General features: G+C 34.3%; 5 protein-coding genes across 13 annotated transcripts in view; 2 read left to right on the top strand and 3 right to left on the bottom strand.

The window, feature by feature from the left end:
- LOC132910380 (protein Skeletor, isoforms B/C) overlaps positions 1–6,709 on the top strand; it is a 55,171-nt gene extending 48,462 nt beyond the window's left edge. For 6 of the 7 annotated variants that reach the window (XM_060966040.1, XM_060966038.1, XM_060966035.1 and 3 more), the window contains exons 5-12: positions 880–1,118; positions 1,200–1,380; positions 1,514–1,534; positions 1,650–2,040; positions 2,200–2,520; positions 2,672–2,795; positions 3,057–3,351; positions 3,464–6,709. In XM_060966040.1, the coding sequence (XP_060822023.1) occupies positions 880–1,118; positions 1,200–1,380; positions 1,514–1,534; positions 1,650–2,040; positions 2,200–2,520; positions 2,672–2,795; positions 3,057–3,351; positions 3,464–3,586 (1,695 nt within the window). In that variant the 3' untranslated portion in view covers positions 3,587–6,709. The remainder of the gene's footprint in view (positions 1–879; positions 1,119–1,199; positions 1,381–1,513; positions 1,535–1,649; positions 2,041–2,199; positions 2,521–2,671; positions 2,796–3,056; positions 3,352–3,463) is intronic. The other variant, XM_060966042.1, reaches the window with a different exon arrangement.
- A 3,529-nt stretch (positions 6,710–10,238) lies between these two features.
- On the bottom strand, positions 10,239–13,819 carry LOC132910376 (nuclear pore complex protein Nup107). Of its 2 annotated transcripts, none has more exons than XM_060966030.1 (7): positions 13,163–13,819; positions 12,603–13,078; positions 12,318–12,525; positions 11,382–12,235; positions 10,978–11,295; positions 10,651–10,902; positions 10,239–10,558 (listed from the first exon to the last, which is right to left on the bottom strand). In XM_060966030.1, the coding sequence occupies exons 1-7, from the start codon at positions 13,683–13,685 to the stop codon at positions 10,457–10,459; spliced, it is 2,733 nt and encodes a 910-aa protein (XP_060822013.1). In that variant the 5' UTR covers positions 13,686–13,819; the 3' UTR covers positions 10,239–10,456. The 2 variants fall into 2 exon arrangements, with proteins under 2 accessions (XP_060822013.1, XP_060822014.1); XM_060966031.1 differs by having other exon boundaries at positions 13,144–13,238.
- Positions 13,820–14,201: 382 nt separating this feature from the next.
- On the top strand, positions 14,202–16,860 carry LOC132910384 (mitochondrial-processing peptidase subunit beta). The gene is made up of 6 exons (XM_060966047.1): positions 14,202–14,348; positions 14,917–15,135; positions 15,213–15,598; positions 15,672–16,035; positions 16,120–16,374; positions 16,441–16,860. The coding sequence occupies exons 1-6, from the start codon at positions 14,280–14,282 to the stop codon at positions 16,579–16,581; spliced, it is 1,434 nt and encodes a 477-aa protein (XP_060822030.1). The 5' UTR covers positions 14,202–14,279; the 3' UTR covers positions 16,582–16,860.
- An 855-nt stretch (positions 16,861–17,715) lies between these two features.
- LOC132910389 (MOB kinase activator-like 3) lies at positions 17,716–19,176 on the bottom strand. Of its 2 annotated transcripts, none has more exons than XM_060966056.1 (5): positions 18,911–19,176; positions 18,516–18,666; positions 18,197–18,424; positions 18,012–18,127; positions 17,716–17,942 (listed from the first exon to the last, which is right to left on the bottom strand). In XM_060966056.1, exons 1-5 carry the CDS (start codon positions 18,959–18,961, stop codon positions 17,778–17,780), a joined length of 711 nt encoding a protein of 236 aa, XP_060822039.1. In that variant the 5' UTR covers positions 18,962–19,176; the 3' UTR covers positions 17,716–17,777. The 2 variants fall into 2 exon arrangements, with proteins under 2 accessions (XP_060822039.1, XP_060822040.1); XM_060966057.1 differs by having other exon boundaries at positions 18,917–19,168.
- A 728-nt stretch (positions 19,177–19,904) lies between these two features.
- On the bottom strand, positions 19,905–23,914 carry LOC132910379 (mitochondrial proton/calcium exchanger protein). Its single transcript, XM_060966034.1, has 7 exons — positions 23,732–23,914; positions 22,930–23,387; positions 22,667–22,837; positions 22,277–22,591; positions 21,722–22,189; positions 21,195–21,632; positions 19,905–21,123 (listed from the first exon to the last, which is right to left on the bottom strand). The coding sequence occupies exons 1-7, from the start codon at positions 23,787–23,789 to the stop codon at positions 20,707–20,709; spliced, it is 2,325 nt and encodes a 774-aa protein (XP_060822017.1). The 5' UTR covers positions 23,790–23,914; the 3' UTR covers positions 19,905–20,706.
- Between the last annotated feature and the right edge of the window lie 694 nt (positions 23,915–24,608).

Here is a 24,608-nt window from a genome sequence, read left to right on the forward strand (position 1 = left end):
CAAAGACGGCGTAAAAATAGGAGAGAAAAAAAGAGTAGAGGAAAAAAGAGCAGAGGAAAAAGGGGGAAAAGAGGAAGTGTATAAAACTGTATCGTACGCGAAATAGATTTGTCCAGGGTTACGGAATGAGTTGAGAAATCGTCGCGAGCGTTGAATTTTCTCCCATAAAACGTTCCCCGGGGGATAAGCGAGTAGATCACCCTGTATACGGGGTGGAATCCGTTTCTCGGATTTTACGAGGTCCCGCTCGAGATCTTTCTTTTTCTACTTTCGCCGGTTCTCCGTCCCCCGCTCCTCCCCTCTCTCGCTCTCTTTCTCTCTCTCTCTTTCGCCCTTTAAACCTCTACCTCTCCAATCGCGTTTCTCTCTTTTTCTTTCTATCGTTATTCCACTTCTATGCTTTCCCCGTCTCGCTTATTCAGACGTTTGACGGAACTTAGAATATAAACGACCCCAAACCAGACCCTATCGATACGTCAGCTTCAACAGGGGGTAAGGAATGATAGATCGACTTTTTCGACTGGCAGGGTGTAAATATGCGGTCTCTGAAAGACAGCTTGATGAGACGGTTCCTGTTCGACGCCGGAAATCTCTCTCTCTCTCTGCCCTCTTGATCCTTTACCTTCGACGGGGAAATCGAACCTTCGAATCGCTCAACTTTCTCGCGAAACTCGGTGCCACGCGAGACTCGAAGAAATTTCTTCAACAAGAATATTAGACAAGTTAGAGAACGCAGTGTCCCGTGCAACGTGGAGAAACCTCGACTTTAAAAATACGTTTGCTGGAAATTGTCACGTTACGCGTTGACGCTGTTCCATCGGTGGGATTTCACCGGTGCAAATGTTGGATCGGATCGAACTTACGTCTAACTTGCCGCAGGTGAACTTCGGAGACGTTTTCATCCCGGCGAACCTGAAAGCGCCGAAGGCCAGAGTGCTGCCTGAATTCTCGAGGTTGGCGCACGGCCTCCGTAGCGGCAACATCACCATCTTAGATTGCAAAACTATTTACATCCCGAATCTGCATTACGACGGCGCCGGTCCTGACGCTTATTTCTGGGTTGGAAACGGCTCGGAGCCCAACACGTTTGGCATCAAAGTACCAAGCGAGAGACAAAGGTACATCGTACTTGATCTATTCGAACGTTCCTTTAGACTTTAGCGCGTTACGAATAAAAAACGAGCATTTGTATTTTACAGCTTGGCGCCATTAAGCGGTTATCAAGGAGCGGACATCGAAATCGTCTTGCCGGCTAACTTGACCGTGCACGACATCGACTGGCTGTCGGTTTGGTGCGTTCAGTTCAAGCACAACTTTGGACACGTTATGATCCCGAAGGACCTCGACGTTCCACCGGCTCTTGGACAGACAAAGATCGCGGTAACTGGAAACGAACTGTTCGCGAACAAACTGAATTTCATTTCTTAGTATTCATGCACCTGTTAAAAAAAAAGTTACGTTCGTTCAATTGAATCTGACATTTCATTAACGAAATGTATTTTTATCGGGATAGCCGCCTTGGTGGTACGATCCTGTAAGTAACGTAGAGTCTATCAAACAGACGATTTTCACGTGTCAGAAACGATCATCCGTTTTAAATACAAGCGTGGCATCTATATAAAAAGCACAAACTTGCGTTGTTTTTGCAGACAAGCAGCACGCCGCCACCACCGGACAAGGAAACGCCGCCTCTGTCGAAACTCGAGCTGACCAACTGCAAAGAGATAATGGAGGGCCGTGTGCAGGTCCAATGGGAGATGATAGGAGACGATATCCAGATCAGAGTGTCCGGCCGGATCAACGAGGACCAGTACGTTGCGTTCGGTTTATCCGGTCGCGAAGGAAAGCCCGAAATGATCGGTGGCGACGTGGTTGTGGTCGCTTACGACAACAGGACCGGTAAATTCATCGCGGTCGACTATTATTTGTCGGATTACGCTCAATGCGACGGCAAGAAGGGTGTGTGTCCCGATGAAAGGGTCGGAGGGAAGAACGACGCCGTTCTTGTGCACGGAGAACGAAAGAACGGCGTAACGACAGGTAAGAAATTACTTTTTCAATGATCGCGAAAAGCATTTGTATTTATCGCAGTATTTATATACGTACGTAATTAATTAGGTTCGAGTATGTTAAATTTATTTATCTCCTTCGTCATCGAGGATTACAAGCGTTATGTAACGTTCGCCATCGACATTTCAGTTACTTATATGAGACCTATGAGTACAAACGAGCCGGTAAAGGACAGAATGATACCAAACACAGAGACGAGCGTAATCGCGGCGATAGGACCTCTGAATATGAGAGGAGAAGCCAATGCTCATCACAGCTTCGACAGGACGAACGAGGACATTCGTATTGATTTTACGTCGAGGAACGTGCACGAGTGTACAAATTCCCTCTACAACCTCCCGGACATGTCTGACATCGAACCCTGGCCAGCAGCCGTAATCACCAACGAAACTACCTTCAGCACGAGGATCGGACCCGCTGGTGGCAAAAGAGGATACACGAGGATCACAGGTATCCTTCCTTGTATGCTACGCTCGTCGGAGAACTTTTAAAACGGGCGTTATTGGGCTATTATTTTTAGCAAATCTTTTTATCCCTTATCCTTTTTATACGTTCGTGTCGCGTTGTTCGAACATCGTAATGATCGGGGATTAAAACGTAGGACAACCTGCTTGGGGAATCGCGTGGTACATCAACGACTTGCTGATCCCTGAAATCACAGTGGAGAGAGGACAGACGTACACGTTCATAGTCGAAGGTGGGAACGATCCGGCTAATCCAGCAAGGCGAGTTGAAATTTCAAACTATTAATAGTCCGCTTTGTATTCTGTTTCCTTGATTTCGCAGCTCGTTCGATGTTCGATAATTATAGGAAATTTGTAGCGCCGGCATACATCGTTCACTGCCGTCCGATTACAATTTTCCATTGAATTTTAGAACGTATCGTCGGAGCCGTTGTTTTACGAATCGTTTCTCCTCGAAATTACCTGCGAAGCGATAAGTTTCTGCTTCGCGTAGAATGCAAGAACTCGATTTCTTTGCCGTAGGTACCATCCATTTTATATCACCGACAGTCCAGAGGGTGGATTCGGTCAAAAGACCGAGACAGAGCAAAGGGCACAGAGAGTGTTTGCTGGAGTAAAATACGACACGGACGGATATCCTTATCCCACGGCGGCTGGTCGTTACTGCGAATGGGTTCACAAGACGGTAGACATGAGCGCGGATATGGAAACTTTTGAGAATTTCTTTGAAACCCTTAGACTAGAGTGCGACAAGGGTGAGCCCGCTAAACTTGTTTGGACCGTGGCTGAAGACACTCCGGATTTGGTCTATTATCAGGTACGATTCATAAAGATACAATTGACATCGTATACACGCAAGATCGTCTCTTTTGCCACGATCGTGTCACGAGTAAAGAACGTTATTCAACGAGAACAATTTGTCTCCGCAGTGTTACACGCACAATAACCTGGGCTGGAAGATAAACGTTGTCAACAGCGCACACGCGGCCGTGCCGTTACTGTCGATGGTTACAACGACGTTCGTCGTCGGTATGTTACAATTCGTAAGATGAATTAACCCTTAAACATTGCCTGAAACATACGCGAGGAGCTACGAGCGTACGCGCGATCGCAAGGCTAGATCTGAAAGAAAACGAGACGAAGGAAAAGGTAAATTCGGATTCGAAGGAAACTCGCGTAGGTAACGACGGTGATAAAACAAAAACAAAAAAAGGCGATTGTTAAAATCTGCTGAACACGATACAAGGTTGTAAGAAAGTTGTTAGCTCGTAAGGTTTAATCGTACGTAAAAAATTAGCAGAATATTTTTAAGATCTCTATCAGATTCAATATTTCATATTATACTATATATATGTATATGTATATGTATATTTATATATACACATATATATATAATTATATATATTATATACATACATACACGTATTAACACGGCACTTTGAGGAAAACGAGATTCGAGGTGATTTTTAACGTTTAAGAATTTAAGAGACTACTTAGGAAAAGGAGAGCGAGAATAATTTCTGACAATAATAATAATTCGGGAGCGGGGTATAAACGTGGATAATTTCTGACAATAATGTGAAACTTGTATTGTTTATCGTGGGTACAGGGAGGGATATTATAATTTAGCGAGCAGAATCGATCGGTGTAGATCGATGCGTATATCGGTGATAAACGAAAGAACGGGGAAAGTATCCGTGGTACATGTACAATGTAAATTTTGCACAAAGCTATAGTCGAGTATAATGTAACATTAAAGATCGAGTAGTACTTAAGATATACATTTATAAATGCTGTCGACTTGACAATAATACGTAGGGTAGTAAACGATGAAGGAATCGCTGGAGAAAAAAAAACGAGGAAATATGTACAAGGTAACGTGAGACATTATATAATTTAAGGGTGATACAGTTGCAAACTATCCCCTATACGTGTAACAAGGCGATAATATGTACATACTATAGAGTGGACCTTTGTAAAACGGAATGAAAGTATAAAATGTGCCTTGGGTACAGATAATGAACTTCTTTAATTACACGAATTAGGAACCACTCGGACAAGAGATACCCTGTAGTACTTAGGAGCTGGTTTCTTGCGCGTTGAACGTATCCGTACGTGGTCAATTCATAGAACCGAATATTAACGTTGATGTTTCGTTTCGCAAGGGTATACCGAGCGAAGCAGTTTAGTCCGTTTTAACCGAAGAATTCGATCGAAATCGATTCGCAAAGACGTAACGACGAGCGAACAGGTAGCGTGATACGTGCAAGGAATGAGATGTCGTGCAACCAAGAAATCAGAAAAATACATAATCACTCTAGAAACGTAGAGATTAACGAGGTAGCAAAAAGAAAAAAGAAAAAAAACGATATATCTCTCCCTCTTTTTAAACGTGAATAATAAAAACTGTGCAGTGTCCAGATTCTAAGTAACGGGGTGTCCTCAAAATTGCCAGCAGCCAACAAAATTCTTTGCAATTCCGATTGCTTAACGCACGAAGACCAGCCTGTATTTAATTACGTATGCATTCATACCTAACATAAACATTATATATATATATACATACACAAAAACACACACACGCACACACAGATATATATATATATATATATATATTAAACATACATACATTATACGAGGTACTACATGCATAAATATGAAAGAAAATTCGGAAATTTACATCGTTCAGCTGTCAACGTTGTCCAGTTTGTATTCGTCCGCGCTTATCAATCGCGATAACCAAAATGGCAAAATGACGATTGGACAAATGCCTAGCACAACAATTTATACCGTTCTGCTCTACCTTCGATTTACGATAGACGAAAGGATCGACTCCTCTTCGAGCAACACGTGTAAACAAGCAACGAATACGCACGTTGGACATCGTTGCTCGAGCTTTCAAGCGAGATGCGCGAAAGAAACGACAGTGTGGAGTAAGGATACTACGTATTACACGCGTTTGTAAAGTTAATTAAACGACCATAAGACGAAGCCGAAGATTCGTTCGATCGCCGTGTCGATTCAACGCGTCTGGATTCCAGTATTTCCGGCGATGCTCGACGGCGATCCTCCAGAGAATACCACACGATTCCACATGATTTTCTTCGGGTCTGTACACCTTAGAGTAACGCATCCTCGTCGCCATTTTCGTTCTTCTTCCTCGTCTCACTGCTTTTCTTCGTCCCTTTCTTCCTTATCGTATCTGTTATTCTTCTTTCTAAGCGAGTCCTTCGAGAGAGCGAGGCGGATCGTAGCATGTAAGCGGATATAAAACTCCTACTTCTGTAAACGACAATAATATGATACCGACTTGCCGGATCGGAAATTCAAAGGGGCTGCTCCGATGAATCCAGGCGATTTACGCGCCAGCCGGAAGAGAAAGGAACGTTTCGAAAGACGCCGAACTCGACGAAACTTGCTGTCCCGCGTTTCCTTCTTTTACTCGAGACAATAAACGCGAGCTGTTGAAACCGTAAGGGTCGATCGTTCGTTCGCCAATGTTACTCGGACAATAACGCGATTAATCGCGACCAAAGAGTTGTATATTTTATGGAGGGGATGGTAAAACGTATCCGAACGACGATCACGACGATCGAAAGTAACGCTTGACGATATTCGTGGATACGGTTTACTGTTCTAAATTTTCAAATTCCGACAATAATCACGCTCGATCCTTTCAAGTACAAACGTCCGATAATGATCGATCGCGTTTGTCGGTTATTAGATCGGACAACGGATACGGTGGTTCGTGAAAGGAATGGCCGCGCGAAGAAAACGCACGGTCGTAGGACAGCAGACGCCGTTCGTTAGAAGACAAATATGTATCTGTACGGATCAATTATTCGAGGTATAAGTGTAGAAAAAGAGAACTTAAACGGCGCACAGTTCCGCCGGCATTAAGCTACTAGATGTAAACGAGTGTACAGAACGAACGGAAGTTTTAGATAGGAATGTAAAGATCTTCTCTTTTTAATAATCTCGTCTCTCCTCTCCTCTCCTCTCCTCTCTTTTTCTCTCTGTCCGTCTCTTTCGTGTATATGTGCACCTTCCACGCCACTATTTCTCTCTCTTTGTCTCTCGTTTTCACTTTGTCCCGTAGAATATTCACGGAGCAGCCCGAGCGATGTCCCTCAAGTTGTTAGCAGTTAAGGAAAAAGAGGAAAAAAAAAGAAAAATACGATAGTTTAGAAGTTAAGCGAAAACCTTCTTTTCTCGCCGTATGTAATTTAAAATCGACGTAAGAAGAAAATATGAGAAGAGAATCGAGGCGTGAATTTCGAATCGTTAGCGATTATCTTATAGCAGGTAGACACGTTTACATTTTGTGTCTCTCGTATCGTAGTTCAAATAGCGTTTTACTCGTGTAACTTTCCTTCCATAAGCGTCGATCCTCTCGTGGAAATCGACGAATCCAAGAATCGATTAACTCGAGGAATTTAAGCGAAAAAGAAGAACCTAAGAGACCGATAGAATCTCATCAATCTATACCGTTAGCGCTCGATTCAATATTCAAGCGCGTTCCTCCTTGCGTAATCCTTTCTTGGCTGATAGTTTCGACAAACTTCTCTATTTGTTATATCCAGTTTTTTCCTTCTACTATACCCGCTCACATATCCCTACGAACATATCCCTAATGTAAGGCTCGGAAGGTTCGAGACGAAACGTTCTCGATTAGTGTTTTATTCGATAAAAGAAAAGACAACAGCGGACCGTCGTTCGAATTACGAGCGTAAGAAAATTAGATGGAAATTGTCGAGCGTCCTCGAGATCGGCGTTTGTGTCTTTGATTTTTCGCAAATGCCGTCCGAGGGATATCTCGAACGATCGAACGAAGAAATAAGAAAGGAAAAGACGAAGATCGCGGATCGATAGATATCGCTGAGAGAGATGCTCGAAGAATCGAGATAGATCGAAATTGATAATGGGAAAGATTAGGCGAATGGCGAACGAACCGTAGAGATAAGTAAAGAAGAACGTTCGAACTATCGATTTTAATAGCGTCGATCGATCGAACGGATGTATAACACTGTCAATATGTATGTAACGACAAAGGTCTTCTTGTTTCAACGATGTATCGCGAAGAGAACTGGAAGGCTTTTAAAAGTGGATATCTTTGTGAATCTTATCCTTGTGGTAGAATATATTTTCACACTTAAGAACACGGCGTCGAGAGCGAGAGAAAAAAAGGGAGAAACGGTATATCGGTGCTTCGGCTCTTTGCGCTCTTGCGAGACAGTCTGTACTTTCTTGCTTTCGCTGATAAAGTACGTGTACGCGTGTGACGTACGTGTAAAGAAGAAAGGAAAGATGGAGGACGCGTACGGGTATCGAGTTTAAGAGTCGCAAAACATTCGGAAGGATTTTATTCGCCAGCGCGATACGAACAACGTACAAAGTGGTGTCGATAAGAAAGACTTGATTTATTACGATAGACCGTCCTCAGTTGTGTTTAACAAATTCTAAGGATCTATATTTTTGAACGACGAGTATCATTGGGCGAGTGCTACGATGTTTTATCGTTAAGAGAGAACGCGTCGAGGAGAAGCCGTGTTTAAAAATCCGATCGAAAGTAATAGAATGGCGAGACGCGAGTGCGAAGAGTCGAAGGGGAGAAAAATTCGTGAAATCCATATCCAAGTATCCGTAGATAAGTCGTTTTCGAACATGCTGACACTCACCCATTAGTAATTAGTAGGTCTCGTAGAGGATGACATAGCTCGTGAAAGTTTAAACGAAGAAACGAAAATAAAGAAAAAAAAAAAGAAGTAAAATATTTATCAACTACTCTATCCGAGAAACGTGTCGAGAAGAGGAAGAAACGAAAACGAACCTGATTCTGGAAAGTATGCGAAATGTTTCGGCGAATTTATCCAGCTCTCGCGTGAACAAAAAAGTAAAAAATATAACGTAGAATTATCGAGAAATGGTAAAACAATTGTCAACCGTTTTTTTCAACGTTTACGTGTTAGACTAGACTAATCAACAAAGTAACTCTATTAATCGTGTACTCGTATTACTGTAAAGTCGATTCAATTGTCAAGGTCCTCGTGTTTTTACGAGACACGTGCGAACATGGTTTTAAGAACATATCGAATTTTTTCATAATTTAATCGTGCATTGTGTTTTATGTTATTCAAAGACAAAAAAAGAAGAAAAATGAAAGAGAAAGAGAAATGAAAGTACTTAAATAGCTTGATTTAAACGTTTTGAACGTAATGTAATCGTTGATTGCGTTTACCGAACTACTCGCACGTGTCTGAAGTTTATGGCCATCGTGAGTGCGAAAATAAAACGCTCTGGTCCAGAGCGTAAGCCTAACTGCATACAAAGATGTATACGAGTTTGAATTTCGATGTCAATGCAGTGTAGTGCATTTTAAGCCATGTATGTGTATAATGTTGCACGTGTCGTCGTTTCTTTTCGTCTTATTTTCGTCTGTTTTCGATCCAACAATCTTACTCGTGTTGAAATTGATTCTGCACCTAATAGATTTATGTATCATCGAGCGACAACAGATATCGTGAAAATATAAATGCTCGAACAACTTGTTTCACGACGCTACAACTATTCGCATTGCATCATCGAACATATACATTCCTTTTAAAATCTTCAAACGGTTATTTCTCTGATTTCGGTGCTATAAAAATTGTTTTGTGCGAGATTACTAATACATTTGAGGTTAATCGATCAACTTAATAAGAGCATTGTAGCTTTCTGAAATAAGTTCAACAATTTGTGAAACGTACTATCAAATCAAATTTTATTTAATTATCGAACTAACCATTGAATTTGAATATAGTCAATTTTTTCAATAACTGTCCACCAAATATGTATAAATAATTTCACGTTTTGAAATTCTACGTACTGGCTAAGAACTCGAAAATATGAAATGAAAGTAATTCGGATAAACATGGAGTAAACATGTATATTTTGGTCAATTATTCCGTGATATACATATCTTTCTAGTTTCGATTCATTGGCGAATAATTACAAGTAATCTACGAAAGCCTACTTGATCCTCTGATTCAGCTACGAATGAAGACATTTCCGTGCAATGTTAACTTTCTTGATATAGTCTATACATTGTACGAGAATAGGCGATGGTTCGTTTATAATATCGGTTCATTTTTTTTCTTTCTTTTTCTTGTTCTCTTTTTTTTTACGGAAATAAAGAGGAAAATAAGGCAGCAAATGTACGCATCAAATCACATAGAGAGAAAAATGCTCTCAAAAAAAAAAAAAAAAAAAAAAAAAAAGAAAAAAAAAATGTTATGAAAAGACTGCTCTTACCGGCAAAAAGTATCAACACCCTATGAATATAGAAATAGAGACAACTCCAATGTACATCACGCATCACGACCACCTTCGTTATTTATCATGATTCTTACCTTTTCGTTCGATACATAAAACCTTTGAAAAGGTTTCCTTTGAAATTCTATATACAAATAAACACTTTTGTATGTATTTATCCACTATACGCAGATCCACGTCCGAAGGATACCAACGATGTGTATGAGATTTAGAAGTGACTAAACTATAGAAAAAGACCGTGGAATTACGATGATTATTATTATTATTCGAATGAAAATATCTCAGGATAATGTATGTCCTTCATTGACCCTGAATTTCTCCGCAATATTTCACGCGTTAAATCTACAGCTTTGACAGCGCTACATTTATTAACGATTGGGTAAAAGGAGCATCTAAATAATCATGAAGTATATAATATATTATGATTATGAATTATTGAACATTGTATCAAATTTTATATTCACTTCTTGTGGTTGACAATAAACTGGTTTTATAAAAAAGTTAAAGAAATTTTCTATACATTTTTTCAATATTAAAATTCCAATACGTTGTTTCGTTGTTACATATACGATTAAATATATTCCTTAGCTATTTATTTAATTTTGCTAAATTTATTTCGGGTATCCCCAAGGATCTTTCTTTTGATCCATTAGGACGAGAGAAGATTCGCAGATTTTCTTAAACACTTCACGCAATCTTCCTTTTTGGAACACCTGAAATAAATTAAAAGTATCGATTATTTTACCTTTCAGTTTTAATACATATTGATCGTGTACGAACGGTGATATATAGTATCAGCATGTACCTTATAAAGTTGATACTGTTCAGAGGCAAGAATGTCTGCCAATTGTATACATTCAGCGTGTTCGTTCATTTCGGTCATCACAGAATGTAAAAGAAGCGTAACTTTTGGAATACAAAGTTCCCGTAACTTTTCCATTTGATGCTCGCGGGCCGCTTCTTCGGGGGTACATGATTCGTCGTTATTGTTATTTGAATCAACCAACCAACCACCGTCCGGGAATAACAATACGTTAAACAATAATTGTTTCACTGCCTATAAGATTAGTAATATTAAAAATACTTCACAATCTTTATTTCGTATTAATATGATAAATTTTAATTCACGAACCTTCGTATGATGTTGCATCGTGGACTTCCACCTTTCCATTTCTATGTTGTATTGTGATTTTTTATGTTCATACGCGACTTTCTCGGTGAACGTCGCATATGCGGGTAACTCTTCCAACGGCGTAGGTTTTCCATGATGATAATGAGAAAACCATTCGGCGAAACCTTCTTGAGCATCAAGATAAGTTTTATAACAAAGGTATTCCCGAATCGTTGAAGACGCTCTTTTCGACAGATTATTTGTCATCGTGAGATTTGTTAAAGTACCTTCTAGCGTTGGATATTCAGCCATAATAGCTTCAATGGAATCTACTGGAATCTATAAAATTTGACAAGCAAAAAAAATGATCAATTAAAAACAACTGGAGAAACATTTAAAAAGTAAGGAATCGTTCAACTTCTTACCTTATTAAAAGCTTTTCTAGCAGCGTCAATTTTTTCATTTGTTAGAAAATATCTTATAAGAGCATTAGTTTGCGACAATGCTTCTTCCCGTTGACTTTGATAAAATATTAACCAATCCAGAGCATTAATCTTGTCAACGTCCGCGTCAGTCATAGTACCTTTCAAATCAGTGGGATCGACGTCGATGTTTTTAGAACGTATACTTTCTACTACTAGTTTCGTAATTGCCTCTACATTTAAATTGGCATCTTCTGCTGCAGCTAAGCATTTTTTCCGTTGTTCATAATCTTTTATAGTCTCCAAATAACTGGCATAATTTGTTATTTGAAGTTCTTGAGGTAACATAGCTGTATAGAAGGCGATCAAAATTGGATCATTCATTTCAATTAAAACGCGAACATACGCCAACAGAATTTTATCTCCAATTTTATCTTTTGCATTTTTCCCAATTTGGCGAAAGAAATATATCAGATGCGCTAAAAACCTTAAGAAGTGAGGGTCGCAAGACTTCGAACATATCATTTCCTCTATTTCTTCCATTAATTTTGGTATTTGATCCAGTATCAGATATTTCTGAATAAGGTGATCGGGTTTATTCGATTGTGCTCGAATATCAGGGTTTTTCGATGCGTGAAGTTCTTTAAATACATCTTTTAACGAGATCTCATTTTTCCAATAATCGTCAGGCATGTCCGTAAAACTTTTTGCCACTAGATCTCTCACTTCCCTTTCTACTTTAATGTCTAACAGTGTTTTCATATAAGCCCATAGTGCATCTTGCCAAGAAGAGGCCATTTGCAGCATTTGTTGAACATTTCCACAAAGACTAGCATAAATGGTGCGATAAAATTGACCTGATCGCGGAAAAATTTTAATTATAAGATGCAGCTTACGATAAGTCATGTTTAACAGTACAGATAATAAAACAATCATTACCTACACGCCTTTCCTGAGAAAGTTCCCAAGCGCATAATTTCCAAAGACTTCTATTAGGATTTCCTTCGATAGGTAATTTAGAATCAGATAATGGGTTTTGATAGTTAGGATCATGATGAGGTATCCATCCTAACAGACAAGCAGCTCGCCAAGGTTGTCCACAGTATTGAGCTAATGCTTGTGCTTTTTGGAGCCGACCGCAGCGAACCTATTTAAATAAAATATATTTTATATATTACATTTTTTAAATATTTTTCAATTAATTCTTTATTAAACATCTTGTACCTCTATGAACATTCTCTTCTCCAGCCTTGCGTCATCTTCCTTGTCTAAATCATGTAGAGGTTTTCCTTCTCTTATTGGAGCATCCGGATCTAGAGACGATACCAATGGTCTAGATGAACGAAATGGAATTTGTTCTTTGTCTTTATACATTAATAATTGTCTCACAGTATTTTCCCATGCGATTGTTTTATCTGTGAAATGTTCAGTAATTGGATATTTATCCGCTTGGTCTAATGCATTTTTCTCCAACCAGTCAATTATCAACTGGTATTCTCTAATGTAACTTTCAGTTTTAAACAAATTATCTATTACAACTTTTTCTGATATGTATATATTATTTTCGACTGGATTAGGAAAATTGAGACTATTTATTCTATTTTGGTATAAACAATAAATAAGTCTCCATGTGTTCCTTTCATTTTCTAAAGAAATTTCATCTTCTGATATTTCAGTAGTTTCTACTTTTGACTGCATACCTAAAAGATAAAAAATATATAATTATATGAAAAATATAATACTAAAGTATAAAGTCAATACATACACTATAATTTTCTATGTACCTCTCATTATATCTAACGTGTCTGTGCAGTTTTGTATAAAATCTGCAATAGTATCGAATACCTGTGCCTCTGAAAAGTTTGCCTGTAAACTATGTAAGAAATCATAGAAGAGTTTAGACATAATATCTCTCCAAGGTTCTCTTGCTTTTAAAATCATGCCAGTCGCACTACTATCTTCCATCATTTCTCTCAAGGTAAATTCACTTTTTTCTGAAGCAGCCATTATATCTCGTACTTCATGAGGAGCAAGCGTTAATGAAGTATCAATATCCAAAAGATCATGAGCCTTAATTAATCTTGAATGAAGGTAGGATTTGCCCGACATTCTTGAACTATTGATGTCATTAAAGTTATGAGAATCATCCACATCTTTTCGTAAATAATTAGTGTTTTGTAATGATAGTCTTTTAGAAGGCGTGCTTTTTCCACTTAACCTCAAAAATGACCTTCGTTGAGCGTTTTCTTGATTAAGCATTTGAATAGATTGCTCTAAATTCTCATTGCTATTGTTTATGGTATCCATTTTTAAACATAGACTTAAAGATCTAAAAACGTTTATGCAAGACTACGTATTTCATTCAGATAGAAAATATTTACAACTGTAGGATATTTAACAATCGTACCGGTTTTCGAATTCACAGTAGGTGCGAATGGCGGGATGAGGATAGGGAATTATTTCAATGTAACGAAATTCCCTACATCAGTATCGCATAAAGTTCACGATCGAGTACGAAACATGCACTTTTTTATATTTACGTCGTAATTTATTGTTACTATGTAATATTTAATATGATTATATATTTCTTCTCCCATGTCGGACATGTATATTAAAAAATAAAAGTATTACAAAGATTTTATAAAATGTAATCAAGTAATAATCTCCTCAGTATTCTCTATTTTAAAAGAATCGATTTTATATCAATTTTATACTATATGAAACTTTCTACAATTGGATTGTTATCATAATAGATATGGATTTTGATGTATTGTTTCATCAACATTTATTTATATATATATAATATTAAAAAGTGTGTCGAAACTATACTCCTCTAAGCATCAGTTCGAACTCTACCACCATAGTCGTCGCAAGGTCGTACAGTTATAAAGACTTGAAGAAATGGCGACTCGTCTGCTTAAAGTTAGTTCCGCATTGCGGGCTTATTCTAACAAAACCAGCCTCGTAAAGGTAGTAAAATTCAAGTTCTACCATAACATTGCTATTATTATTAAGTGGTACCGGAATAATTTCTCAAACTTTATATTCAATTCAATATGATTTTCTCAAGCTGAGGAACCATTGAATCCATTTACTGCTTACGTAATAAGAATGAACTTTTTAAATGTTTGTAGAAACAAAAGAAATATGATGAATTATTATTAATGAATAAACAAATAGAATTCAGTAAATCGTGTTCTATGATATATATAGAAATACTTGTATCAAGCTATCATAACCTTAATTCATCTTACACAACGGTGTCGTAAACAGAGAGAACTTTAATTTTGACAGATATCGTTTTCTATATTATTACAATGATCACATCAATTTCGTTTCAATAATTTGTAATGTTATCAAATTTACGATTTGTACAATCTTTCGGTTATTATTTCAGCCTATAAAATTAGTTTTGTCAAGATTATTAATATTGGTATATCTTTTAAATAAAATAAACCAGCATAAAATGAAATTAATCTTTTACACTTTTGTCCTTTTAGTTTTCTTTGTTATATGTCTATAGTTATATTTATATCAGGTACCAAAGCAATGGCGATCTACATCAGCATCATTAAAAGAAATATTAGTGAATCAACCACCAACACAAGTTACAACTTTAGATTGCGGTATGAGAATTGCTACTGAAGACAGTGGTGCACCAACAGCTACAGTGGGATTATGGATTGATGCTGGCAGTCGCTTTGAAACCGATGAAATTAATGGAGTTGCCCACTTTATGGAACATATGGCTTTTAAAGTAAGTAGTGGTGTTCAAGTTTACTTGAAATAAAATGTTAAAAATGACAATCAAAATGAGAATGTAATTACAAACAGGGAACTACTAAACGTTCACAAACTGATTTAGAATTAGAAATTGAGAACATGGGTGCTCATTTAAATGCATATACAAGCAGGGAACAAACGGTATTTTATGCTAAATGTTTAGCAGACGATGTTCCAAAAGCTGTTGAAATTTTGAGTGATATCATTCAAAATTCAAAGCTTGGTGAAAGTGAAATCGAAAGAGAACGTGGTGTTATTTTGAGAGAAATGCAAGAAGTTGAAACAAATCTGCAGGAAGTTGTTTTTGACCATTTACATGCTAGTGCTTATCAAGGCACAGCTTTAGGAAGAACGATTCTTGGCCCTACTAAAAATATTAAAAGTATTACAAGAAACGATCTTCTTAATTATGTTAAGAATTACTATGGTCCACCTAGGTAATTACAACTATCCATAAGATAATTTTATTATACATATATGTAATTAAAAATTATTAAAACATCTTCACAGGTTCATTTTAGCTGGTGCAGGTGGTGTAAATCACAATCAACTAGTAGATTTAGCTCAGAAGCATTTTGGCCAAATGAAAGGGCCATTTTATGATGAAATTCCTCCTTTGTTAGAACCATGCCGTTACACAGGATCAGAAATAAGGGTTCGTGATGATAGTATACCTCTCGCACATGTTGCTATTGCTGTTGAAGGTGCTGGTTGGTCTGATCCAGATAATATTCCTCTTATGGTTGCAAATACCCTTATGGGAGCATGGGACCGTAGCCAAGGAGGAGGTGTAAACAATATAAGTTACTTGGCTGAAGCTTCTGCAACTGATGGATTATGCCATAGTTATCAAAGCTTCAATACTTGTTACCAAGTACTTGTTATCAATTTATATTACTATATATGTATATAATATTGTACATTAATCATGTGTTAATATGACATATCTTCTTTATAGGACACAGGACTTTGGGGTGTATACTTTGTGTCTGACCCAATGGAAATTGAATGGTTTGTACTTAATGTACAACGTGAATGGATGCGATTATGCACGTCAGTGACTGAAAAAGAAGTAGAACGTGCGAAAAACATTCTTAAAACAAATATGCTCCTTCAATTAGATGGAACAACTGCAATTTGTGAAGACATCGGCCGGCAAATGCTTTGTTATAACCGGCGCATACCACTTCACGAACTTGAAGCTAGGATAAATGTAAGTAACATTCACATATTTTTAATGTTTTAAATACAATTCTCATATCAATAAAATTATTTCCAGAGCATAACTGCCTCAAATATTCACGATATTGGCATGAAATACATTTATGATCAGTGTCCAGTAATTGCAGCGGTTGGACCAGTCGAAAACTTACAAGATTATAATGTCATTCGTTCCGGCATGTATAGATTACGAGTGTAAACATGTTACCATCAATAAATTTAGAACAAGTTATAAGTAACACAAATTTTAGCAAAGGAATTGGAATTAAAGTGAGACTATAAAAATTCAAACTATTTGTATCTAAAAAATATAATCATAATTATAATATAACATTATTATTGAAGCTACATAAAATGTATTTAATCTTTAATGTGATATTTTATAGTCTTATTTTAATCCTGGTGAATAAATAGTACATTTCCAAATCATGTATTATTTGGCTACAATATAACAATAAATTTATCCTCGAAAAGTTTATTTGTTGACTTATAATCTGCAGTAAACGAAAATTGTATATAATAAATGAAATTATTTCAAATAGTCATAATCCATTTAAAGTTATTTATAAACAGTGAGCAAGTTTTTATCATAGAAATTGGTTTATTGTGTTTTATTAATTTTTAAATTTGTACTCTTTTTTTTTTCTTTTTTTTTTACAATATGCGATGTTATCTATTTTTATTATTAGTACAGTGTTATTCATAGAAAATGTTTTTAATTTTTAATGAAATATATAAGAATATTACACAAACATCTTAATGACGCAAAATTATATATACAAATATATATTTTATAAAATAATTTTATAAATACAATCTATTTATAAAATTAATATGTATCATAAATAATCTATTTATAAAATTATTAGTCTATTTATAAAACTCGACGTGTAAAATTACTTGAATACAAGTGTTCATCTGTACATTTAATGATATATAAACTAATTTTAAAACATACAATTGTAAAAACATAACTTGCATGTTTATACATTAATTACTTACTGTTACAATTAATTATTGTAATAATTGCTGTAACTATTTACCCACAAAAAGTATAGATTTTCAAAATCTAATTGTTTCATTTGTTACACATTTAATATGGCTAACCAAGGAGAGAGAGATATAGTTACATTAATAAGATATCCCAAAACGGGAAGATATAAAATATTGACAATATTATAGTTAAAGAACTTAAACACTGTACACAATAAAGCATTTGTTGAAATTCTTTGATTCTGTAAATTGCAAAAAAAAAATAATTTTTTCAAAAATATTTTTTAAAATACTTTTTGAAAGGCAATAAAATTGTATGGTCATTATCTATTTTACTTACATTAAAGCAAATTTGTTTCATTCTAATTTGGTTATGACTTCATGCATTTATTAAGCTTACAACTATCTGGCATTACTTGCTGGTGCTGTTGCTTGTGTTGGTGATGCAGTATCCTTGCAAACTTTAGCAGTCATTTCAGCCAATGGTTCCAATTCTTTTGTATTTATTAATTCAAATTCTGTTACAAAATAGTAAAAGTGTTTGTAACATGTATTTACATGTGCTTCCTAAAATAGAAATATTTTAAATTACATTTTAATATGATAACATCTATTGAGCATGTACATGAAACTTACTGCTCCTATTGCTACAATACGATCAAAATGATGTATATAGACATGGACAAAAACTCTGAACAAACGTGTCAGAATTTTCCTACAGAGTGGTACAAATGTTTTTGGAAATGGTACATCTAGAAAGAAATTGTTACATATATAAGTTATCAAATTACCGAATATTAAAATTTTTTGAAACTTTATACCTGTTGATACGGGAAAAATGGTTTCATTATTAATTTGTGCTTCAATCCAATCCATAAGAAGGCTAACATATTGTGGTGCTGGCAATGCAGTAGGTTTTTTATATTTTTCACCATCTGCCCATAAGTATTCAAAACGAGCTCCGCCACTCATTGTTGGACAAGACGCAGAATCACAATATTCAGATACGGTACCATATATCAGATTTATTCTATTAAAAAAGTCTACCACTGAAATTATATTATTATTTATAAAGATTATGACCTTTTAAGCCTTTTTGTTATATGATAGATAGTAAGATTAATAAAAAATTTCAAATACCATGAACTGCAATCCAATCGTTCAGATCTTCTCCTGGTGGTAATTTCACAACAGATCTCAAGTTAATTCCTGAATTCAATGAAGCTTGTGCTTGTTTATGCAAAGAATATCGTAACGTGCCATGAGCAAATTTTTTTTTTGGCCTAAATGTCTGAAATGTCAAATAATTAAAAATCCATTATTAAACAAATTTATTTTTAAATACCTATACAATGAATAAAGCGAAAGATATGGATTAAAATTTAATTCACAAGACTCTATGTAAGAAACTTTATAAAGTTTTAATAACTTTACGTAGTTTAAATAAAATGCATTTAAGTATAAAAATTGATCGGTAATATCAGGTTAGAATTTTTATTATATTTTTAAAAAATGTAACATAAACAGAAATTTACATTCACCTTCCCTTTTTGAAAAAATTCCATAAAACCACTTAATGCAGTCATTATGGTTAAATATACAGAAAACCTGCACCTCTTTCGCGAGTAGCGAGGTAACCGGTAGTACAAAGTATTCACTCTGTCTTCTTACATGTGCTAGTATCGTATGTATGTACAAATCTTCACTACATTTTATTATTTTTAATTTATTTACAAATATTAGAATGAAGATAAAATGCTGAAATATTTATCATATATGTAATATTATTTCTTTACAAATAAATGTTAAAATTATGCTCGAATCAAATACACAATAAAATGAACAAATGTAAATGATTTATGATATATAATGATACCTTTAAATGTCTTATTCATTGACCAAGTAGTTTATGTAAAATTCACATTATTATAGTAATTTTAAGATATCTTGAATATGTATGATTAAGATTTTATGAAGAGTTGTATTATTTCAAGTAAAAATTATATCTAAAGATAGAAGGACTTATATATATCTAAAGTTAAATAATAATGTACAAAATCAAGTGGATTTAAAAAAATTAAATAATTGCAAATTAAAAATGTAAAACATCGATATTTGAAAGAGAAAAGAAATCGTAATAAATATCTCTTATATTCATATATATAAATTTATCTGACTTTTTTTTTATGTACATATATAATTTTCTATAACTCATATAAAACATAAAATACTAAATAAATATAATAAAGATGTGAGTGAAACATATATATTAATATAACAATGATAAATATGTAAATATGATTATTGACTTAAATTTAAAAAAATTGCTGTAACTTATATACAGAAATGCTTTTATTAGATAAACTAGCAGTTTATGCACTAAAGTAAAGAAGTCAATAATTTTGCCCTGGGCATCATTACCATTCATGTTTTTCCCTGAAATAAAATAATTGTTACATGACAATAAATATATATAATATATATAATACATAGTACTTATTATTGAATTTTTCATATAATATATAGTACTTTTTAAAATATTGTATACTTTATTATATAATCGCATCTTTATGTAATCGGTACGTACAGATAACCACTAGTTCTCTGTTGTATATTTAGTAATTAATTATTTTATTTATAAATGTACATCTTGTTTTAACCTTGATTAAGAAGCTGTTATACAACGAAAGAAGTGACCTATTGTTTACGGATTATAAATCCGTAATAATCAATAGTTGAAGAGACGGAATGATCCCTTTATGCTATTACAGTATTTTGTAATTAGGTTTTATTTAAATAAAAGCTGTATATTTCTATCGTATTTCATTACTAATCATCAATATTAGTAACATTATCATAACATACAATTTTAAAAAGCATTTTTTTTACATTGAAAGTTTACATATAAGATGTAGTTTTTGTGTCCAGCACGTGCTGCCTAGAAAATTCATAAAACAAATAATATATTGATGCCATTAAATGCATCACAGTCTTCAGAATTCAAAATCTGTTTTAGTTTCATAAGTATAAAAATTATAGTAATGTTTCGTTTATCCTTAATCAAATGTTTTAAATCTAAAGACATGCATGTAACAATAACATTTAACATAAAGTGCGTTACTACATACATGAAACTATTACAATTGTTTTTCTTGCAAACACTTTTTACTTTAAAAGTTCGTTTACAAAAAAAAAAAAAGTATAATAATATCGTACTATGGAGGTAGAAACATAATCTAAAGATGAAAATATAATAGCTTTCTAAATTAGTACCCAATAAAAAGGTTGTATTCATAATTACATACATTAATTATATTTGTTTGTGCGGTTATTACAGCTGTTTGGAGCCTTCCGCTTTTTTTTCAGGTGGTGGAACACCGGGAGTCAACGGAGGATTTCTGACTGGGTCAGAATTGGAATTACTCTTAAAAACTGCAGCTGACTTCTCTCTTTCTTTTTCGGATGAATGTGCAGCAAAACTTTTATTCGATTCTTCAACAGTTTCTTCTAATTCTTCTTTGCCGAAACTCTTCTCAGTCGTCACTGGTGTAGCAGGAACTGGTGATTTAGGTGGAACATATTTTGTTTGAGTACAATTTCCATCTTTAAGTTCACTTGCATCTTTTTGTACTGCTTTGTCGGCCTGCCCCTTCTCTTCCAAGATTTCTTCTTTATCAATCAATTCAAGCAATTCATCTACTTGCTTTTTAGTTAACTTAATATCTTCTTTACCAATTAATTCCACCACCTTAAAATTACGATATGCAATTAGTATAAATTTTCGTTATTCAATTATTTATTCTATATTATATATTATACCTTTAAGACATCTTCAATTTTTATAGATCCGTCCCTATCGTCGTCAATTTTTGCTAGAATTTCGGTTATGCGTTGTAATCGATGCTGATCAGGTACATTTTGAATCTTTTTAATTACCGAAATTAATTCATCTATCTTAACTAATTCTTCAGCAGTTTTTGAAACAGTAGTTTCCTTTTCGCCAACAGTATTCTTTTGTAATTCTTTCATTTGTTTTTCAGATTCAAGTTGTGTTAAGACTGCATCCATCTTATTAATCATCTTATTCACTTTCTTAAACAAACGTGTAGCACCTTTGGATACCTTAATATTTTCTATATCTTCTTGGCCTTTAGCAGCTGCTTTTATTTCATAAAGTTCTTTGATATCTTCTTGGTACTCCGCCATTTCTTCCTTCAGCTCTTTCAATTCTTCTTTTTCGACAGACATTTTGTTATCCTTTATAAAATTGGATACATAGTTATCTTTAAAAAATGGCAATAAAAACTACTAACTTAATACTACCATAAAAAATAATTTTCACATACCTTCCCCAGAGAATCTAAAGCCTGTTCTATTACTTTCACATCCGAATTTGTAATCTCGTCGGTTTTAGGGTTTTGGGAAGCAACAGTGATGGTTTCTGGCTCTTTTTCTTGCCGCTCCTCTTCGATTTTACGTTCCTCCATTTTAATAATTTCAATATTCGTTTTATGGTCCATCTTACCCTCTTTCTCTCCTATTGCACCTTGGGTACGTGCAACAACAGTATCAGGAAGAGCAGAAATGGTAGCCTTTAATTTGTCTGACATAGGTATCGTTTCAGGGACCATAAGCGCGCGTGAAAGAAGCAGTAACGAAGGTGGTACTTTTTTATTTAGACTTAAGTCTAACCATTGAGACAATTGTTCCTTTAACTTGCTATCTGGTAATCCGTACGCTCGCATTCCGCGGGCCCTACACGCTTGTTGTAATTCAGTTCTAGTAAGTGAGTCTATACCTTCTTTTTCAATTAGCTGTAAAGATAAGTATTAATTATTATCATATTAACATTAATTACTATTTCCGAAAAAGCTTATTATATGCATATACATAATAATTACTTTATCATCTGCAGTGAGACTTCTAAGTCTCATTCTAAGTAAAAATCGTAAAAAGTTTGATGTTCCAAGAGTTTGTACATCTAGTACTCTACATAATGCAACTAATTGTGGTCGAGTAAGAGAATCTAATGTAATCTCGTCTTCGAAAAGTTTGCTGAATTGCATAATTTCTTCGTTACTGGCTACAGCACCAGACGACCGTACTTTATAGAAAAATTCGGCAAATTCTTTGGCTCTTTTCGATTTATAACCAGGTGACTGTACTGCCATATCGTCCAATGTCTTTTGCAGAAATTTTGCCACTTCGATTTTCATCTAAAATTCAAAAAATTATATACATATGCAACTTATTAAGAGGAGAATTGTTATTAAATATTATAGAGATGATACCTTCAATGCTTGTTTTAGTTTATCCTCTTTCTCTGTTGCTGTTTGGAAAGTAGATGGTAATAAACCAGGGAAAAATTTAATAACAATTGGAAGTAAAAATTCCATAAAGGGTACAATAATGAAAACAGAGAAAGGAATAAGTCTGAAGACATCTCCTGTTGTTTTTATAAGCTAAAAATGATTAAGTTAAATAAATCATTAAAATAATTGAATGAATATAACATATAACTATCATTTATAATTATATACAATTCGTAACTTACAAGTCTATGTTCTCTTCTACTGAGCTCTTTACCCTTCAAAATTCTCCATATCAGTTTTGCTGAAATTTTCATATCAAGACCTAACAACCTAAATCCATGATAATAATGTATAACTTCTCCTTTGACCTTTTGCCATACAGTTAGCTTTTCTGCTTTTTCCACTGATTTTGAACCACTCTGAACAATGGATCCTTGTGCTTTATTTTTTTTTTCGTTTTGTTCTTTGATATTTTTTACAGTGTCTTCCACTTTGGAAGATGATTCTTGACCATGCCAAGTTGGTGTAATATATAATGAACGAGACTGTACATATGACAAGTTATTACTATTGCGGTTCTCTGTTATCGTTGAATTCAATAATAAAATGTTATTCCTGGTATCTCTTCTACCCATATAAATAAATGCTAAGTTACCATTTATTTGATTGGTATTATGCCACAGTTTAAAGGAGTAATATTCTGTAATAAATACACTTTATAAAGCATTTAGATGTAAGAAGAAGCAAAGCACGAGTATAATTCAAGATATTTTAATATTCATCAGTTTCAATGATATACATGTTGTAATAATATCGATGTATTATCTATTTCACAACATAACCTAAAATCGGAAAAATTAGATAGATCATTAACAAAATGTCAATGCAAAGTGGAAAATTTATGTTAATTTGTCACCGATATTAATAGCTTTAACTACAAATTTGCCTGTTACATAAACATAGTGTGTACAATCTAGAATATATGTATTAAAAAATGTTAAATTATTATTCAATTTATTATCGAATAAAAATAATTGTACATACGGCGAATTGCTGTTCTGTGGCCAGATACCATCCTTTTTGTATGAATTAAAGAATTCATCTTGTACTACAATATTTTGTTTGTAATTTTTGTAATCTTTCGAAGCCGTTTTTAACTGCAATGTGGTAAAATACCTCACCGTCATACATTTTCCGACTTGAACATAGTGATGAAAGATCAGCTAGTTGTTGAACAAAGATCATCTAGTGTATCACTATTTTTAGTGTAATAATTAATATCTCCGATAATACCGATCTAGGATTACTTCTTTCAATATATTCTCTTTTTAGAAGTATATTTGCAATGAAATATACATCATAATTTCTCCAGAAAAATAGTTTTTGTTTATTTATAGTGTATTCTTACCGTTTAAGAATATACAGGTAGCATTTCTAATGCAAGTTAGTTACATGAATGAAAACGCATGAACTTCTCTTTATAAAATATTTATTATTGAATGATTTAATAAATACATAAACTATAATTAATTTAATATTATTTTACTTTTAAATGTATAATATATTTTATGTACATATATCTTCCTTAAATTTTCTCCTTATCTTATTATCAATTTAATATCAAAGAGTGAAATATTAATTCTCACCGAAGGTATTTAAATGGGTTTGATGAATCTGTTCATTACGATCTCCCTAGATTACACGTATCATCTCTGGTGCTATGTATCATGTACCATTGATAATATGACAATAATATGTATAAAATATATATTTCTTTACAATGAACCATAATAAATAAAATTTCAGAAATGAAGTACGAAATGAAGTCAGATAATTAGACTGTGAATGTTTATGAAAATTTATATTTATCTGAATATGACTAACAAAACAGAACTTAACTAAAGAAATCACATGTTTATCA

This window comes from Bombus pascuorum, chromosome 9 (genome assembly GCF_905332965.1).
Source record: "Bombus pascuorum chromosome 9, iyBomPasc1.1, whole genome shotgun sequence".
Taxonomy (NCBI): Eukaryota; Metazoa; Arthropoda; class Insecta; order Hymenoptera; family Apidae; genus Bombus; species Bombus pascuorum.

What these genes read in the sequence shown, in the direction of transcription:
- LOC132910379 (XM_060966034.1), bottom strand. Translation starts at nt 23,789, where the DNA reads ATGAATTCTTTAATTCATACAAAAAGGATGGTATCTGGCCACAGAACA. An exon ending in CCACAGAACAGCAATTCGCC is followed by an intron (nt 23,388 to 23,731) that starts GTATGTACAATT and finishes TATTTATTACAG; the next exon opens with AATATTACTCCTTTAAACTG. An exon ending in GTAGAAGAGAACATAGACTT is followed by an intron (nt 22,838 to 22,929) that starts GTAAGTTACGAA and finishes AATCATTTTTAG; the next exon opens with CTTATAAAAACAACAGGAGA.
- LOC132910389 (XM_060966056.1), bottom strand. Translation starts at nt 18,961, where the DNA reads ATGACTGCATTAAGTGGTTTTATGGAATTTTTTCAAAAAGGGAAGGTG. An exon ending in CGATTGGATTGCAGTTCATG is followed by an intron (nt 18,425 to 18,515) that starts GTATTTGAAATT and finishes ATATAATTTCAG; the next exon opens with TGGTAGACTTTTTTAATAGA. An exon ending in CATTTTTCCCGTATCAACAG is followed by an intron (nt 18,128 to 18,196) that starts GTATAAAGTTTC and finishes ATTTCTTTCTAG; the next exon opens with ATGTACCATTTCCAAAAACA.
- LOC132910376 (XM_060966030.1), bottom strand. Translation starts at nt 13,685, where the DNA reads ATGGATACCATAAACAATAGCAATGAGAATTTAGAGCAATCTATTCAA. An exon ending in AGAAGAGAATGTTCATAGAG is followed by an intron (nt 12,526 to 12,602) that starts GTACAAGATGTT and finishes TTATTTAAATAG; the next exon opens with GTTCGCTGCGGTCGGCTCCA. An exon ending in CGATGCAACATCATACGAAG is followed by an intron (nt 10,903 to 10,977) that starts GTTCGTGAATTA and finishes CTAATCTTATAG; the next exon opens with GCAGTGAAACAATTATTGTT.
- LOC132910384 (XM_060966047.1), top strand. Translation starts at nt 14,280, where the DNA reads ATGGCGACTCGTCTGCTTAAAGTTAGTTCCGCATTGCGGGCTTATTCT. An exon ending in TGGAACATATGGCTTTTAAA is followed by an intron (nt 15,136 to 15,212) that starts GTAAGTAGTGGT and finishes AATTACAAACAG; the next exon opens with GGAACTACTAAACGTTCACA. An exon ending in GCTTCAATACTTGTTACCAA is followed by an intron (nt 16,036 to 16,119) that starts GTACTTGTTATC and finishes TCTTCTTTATAG; the next exon opens with GACACAGGACTTTGGGGTGT.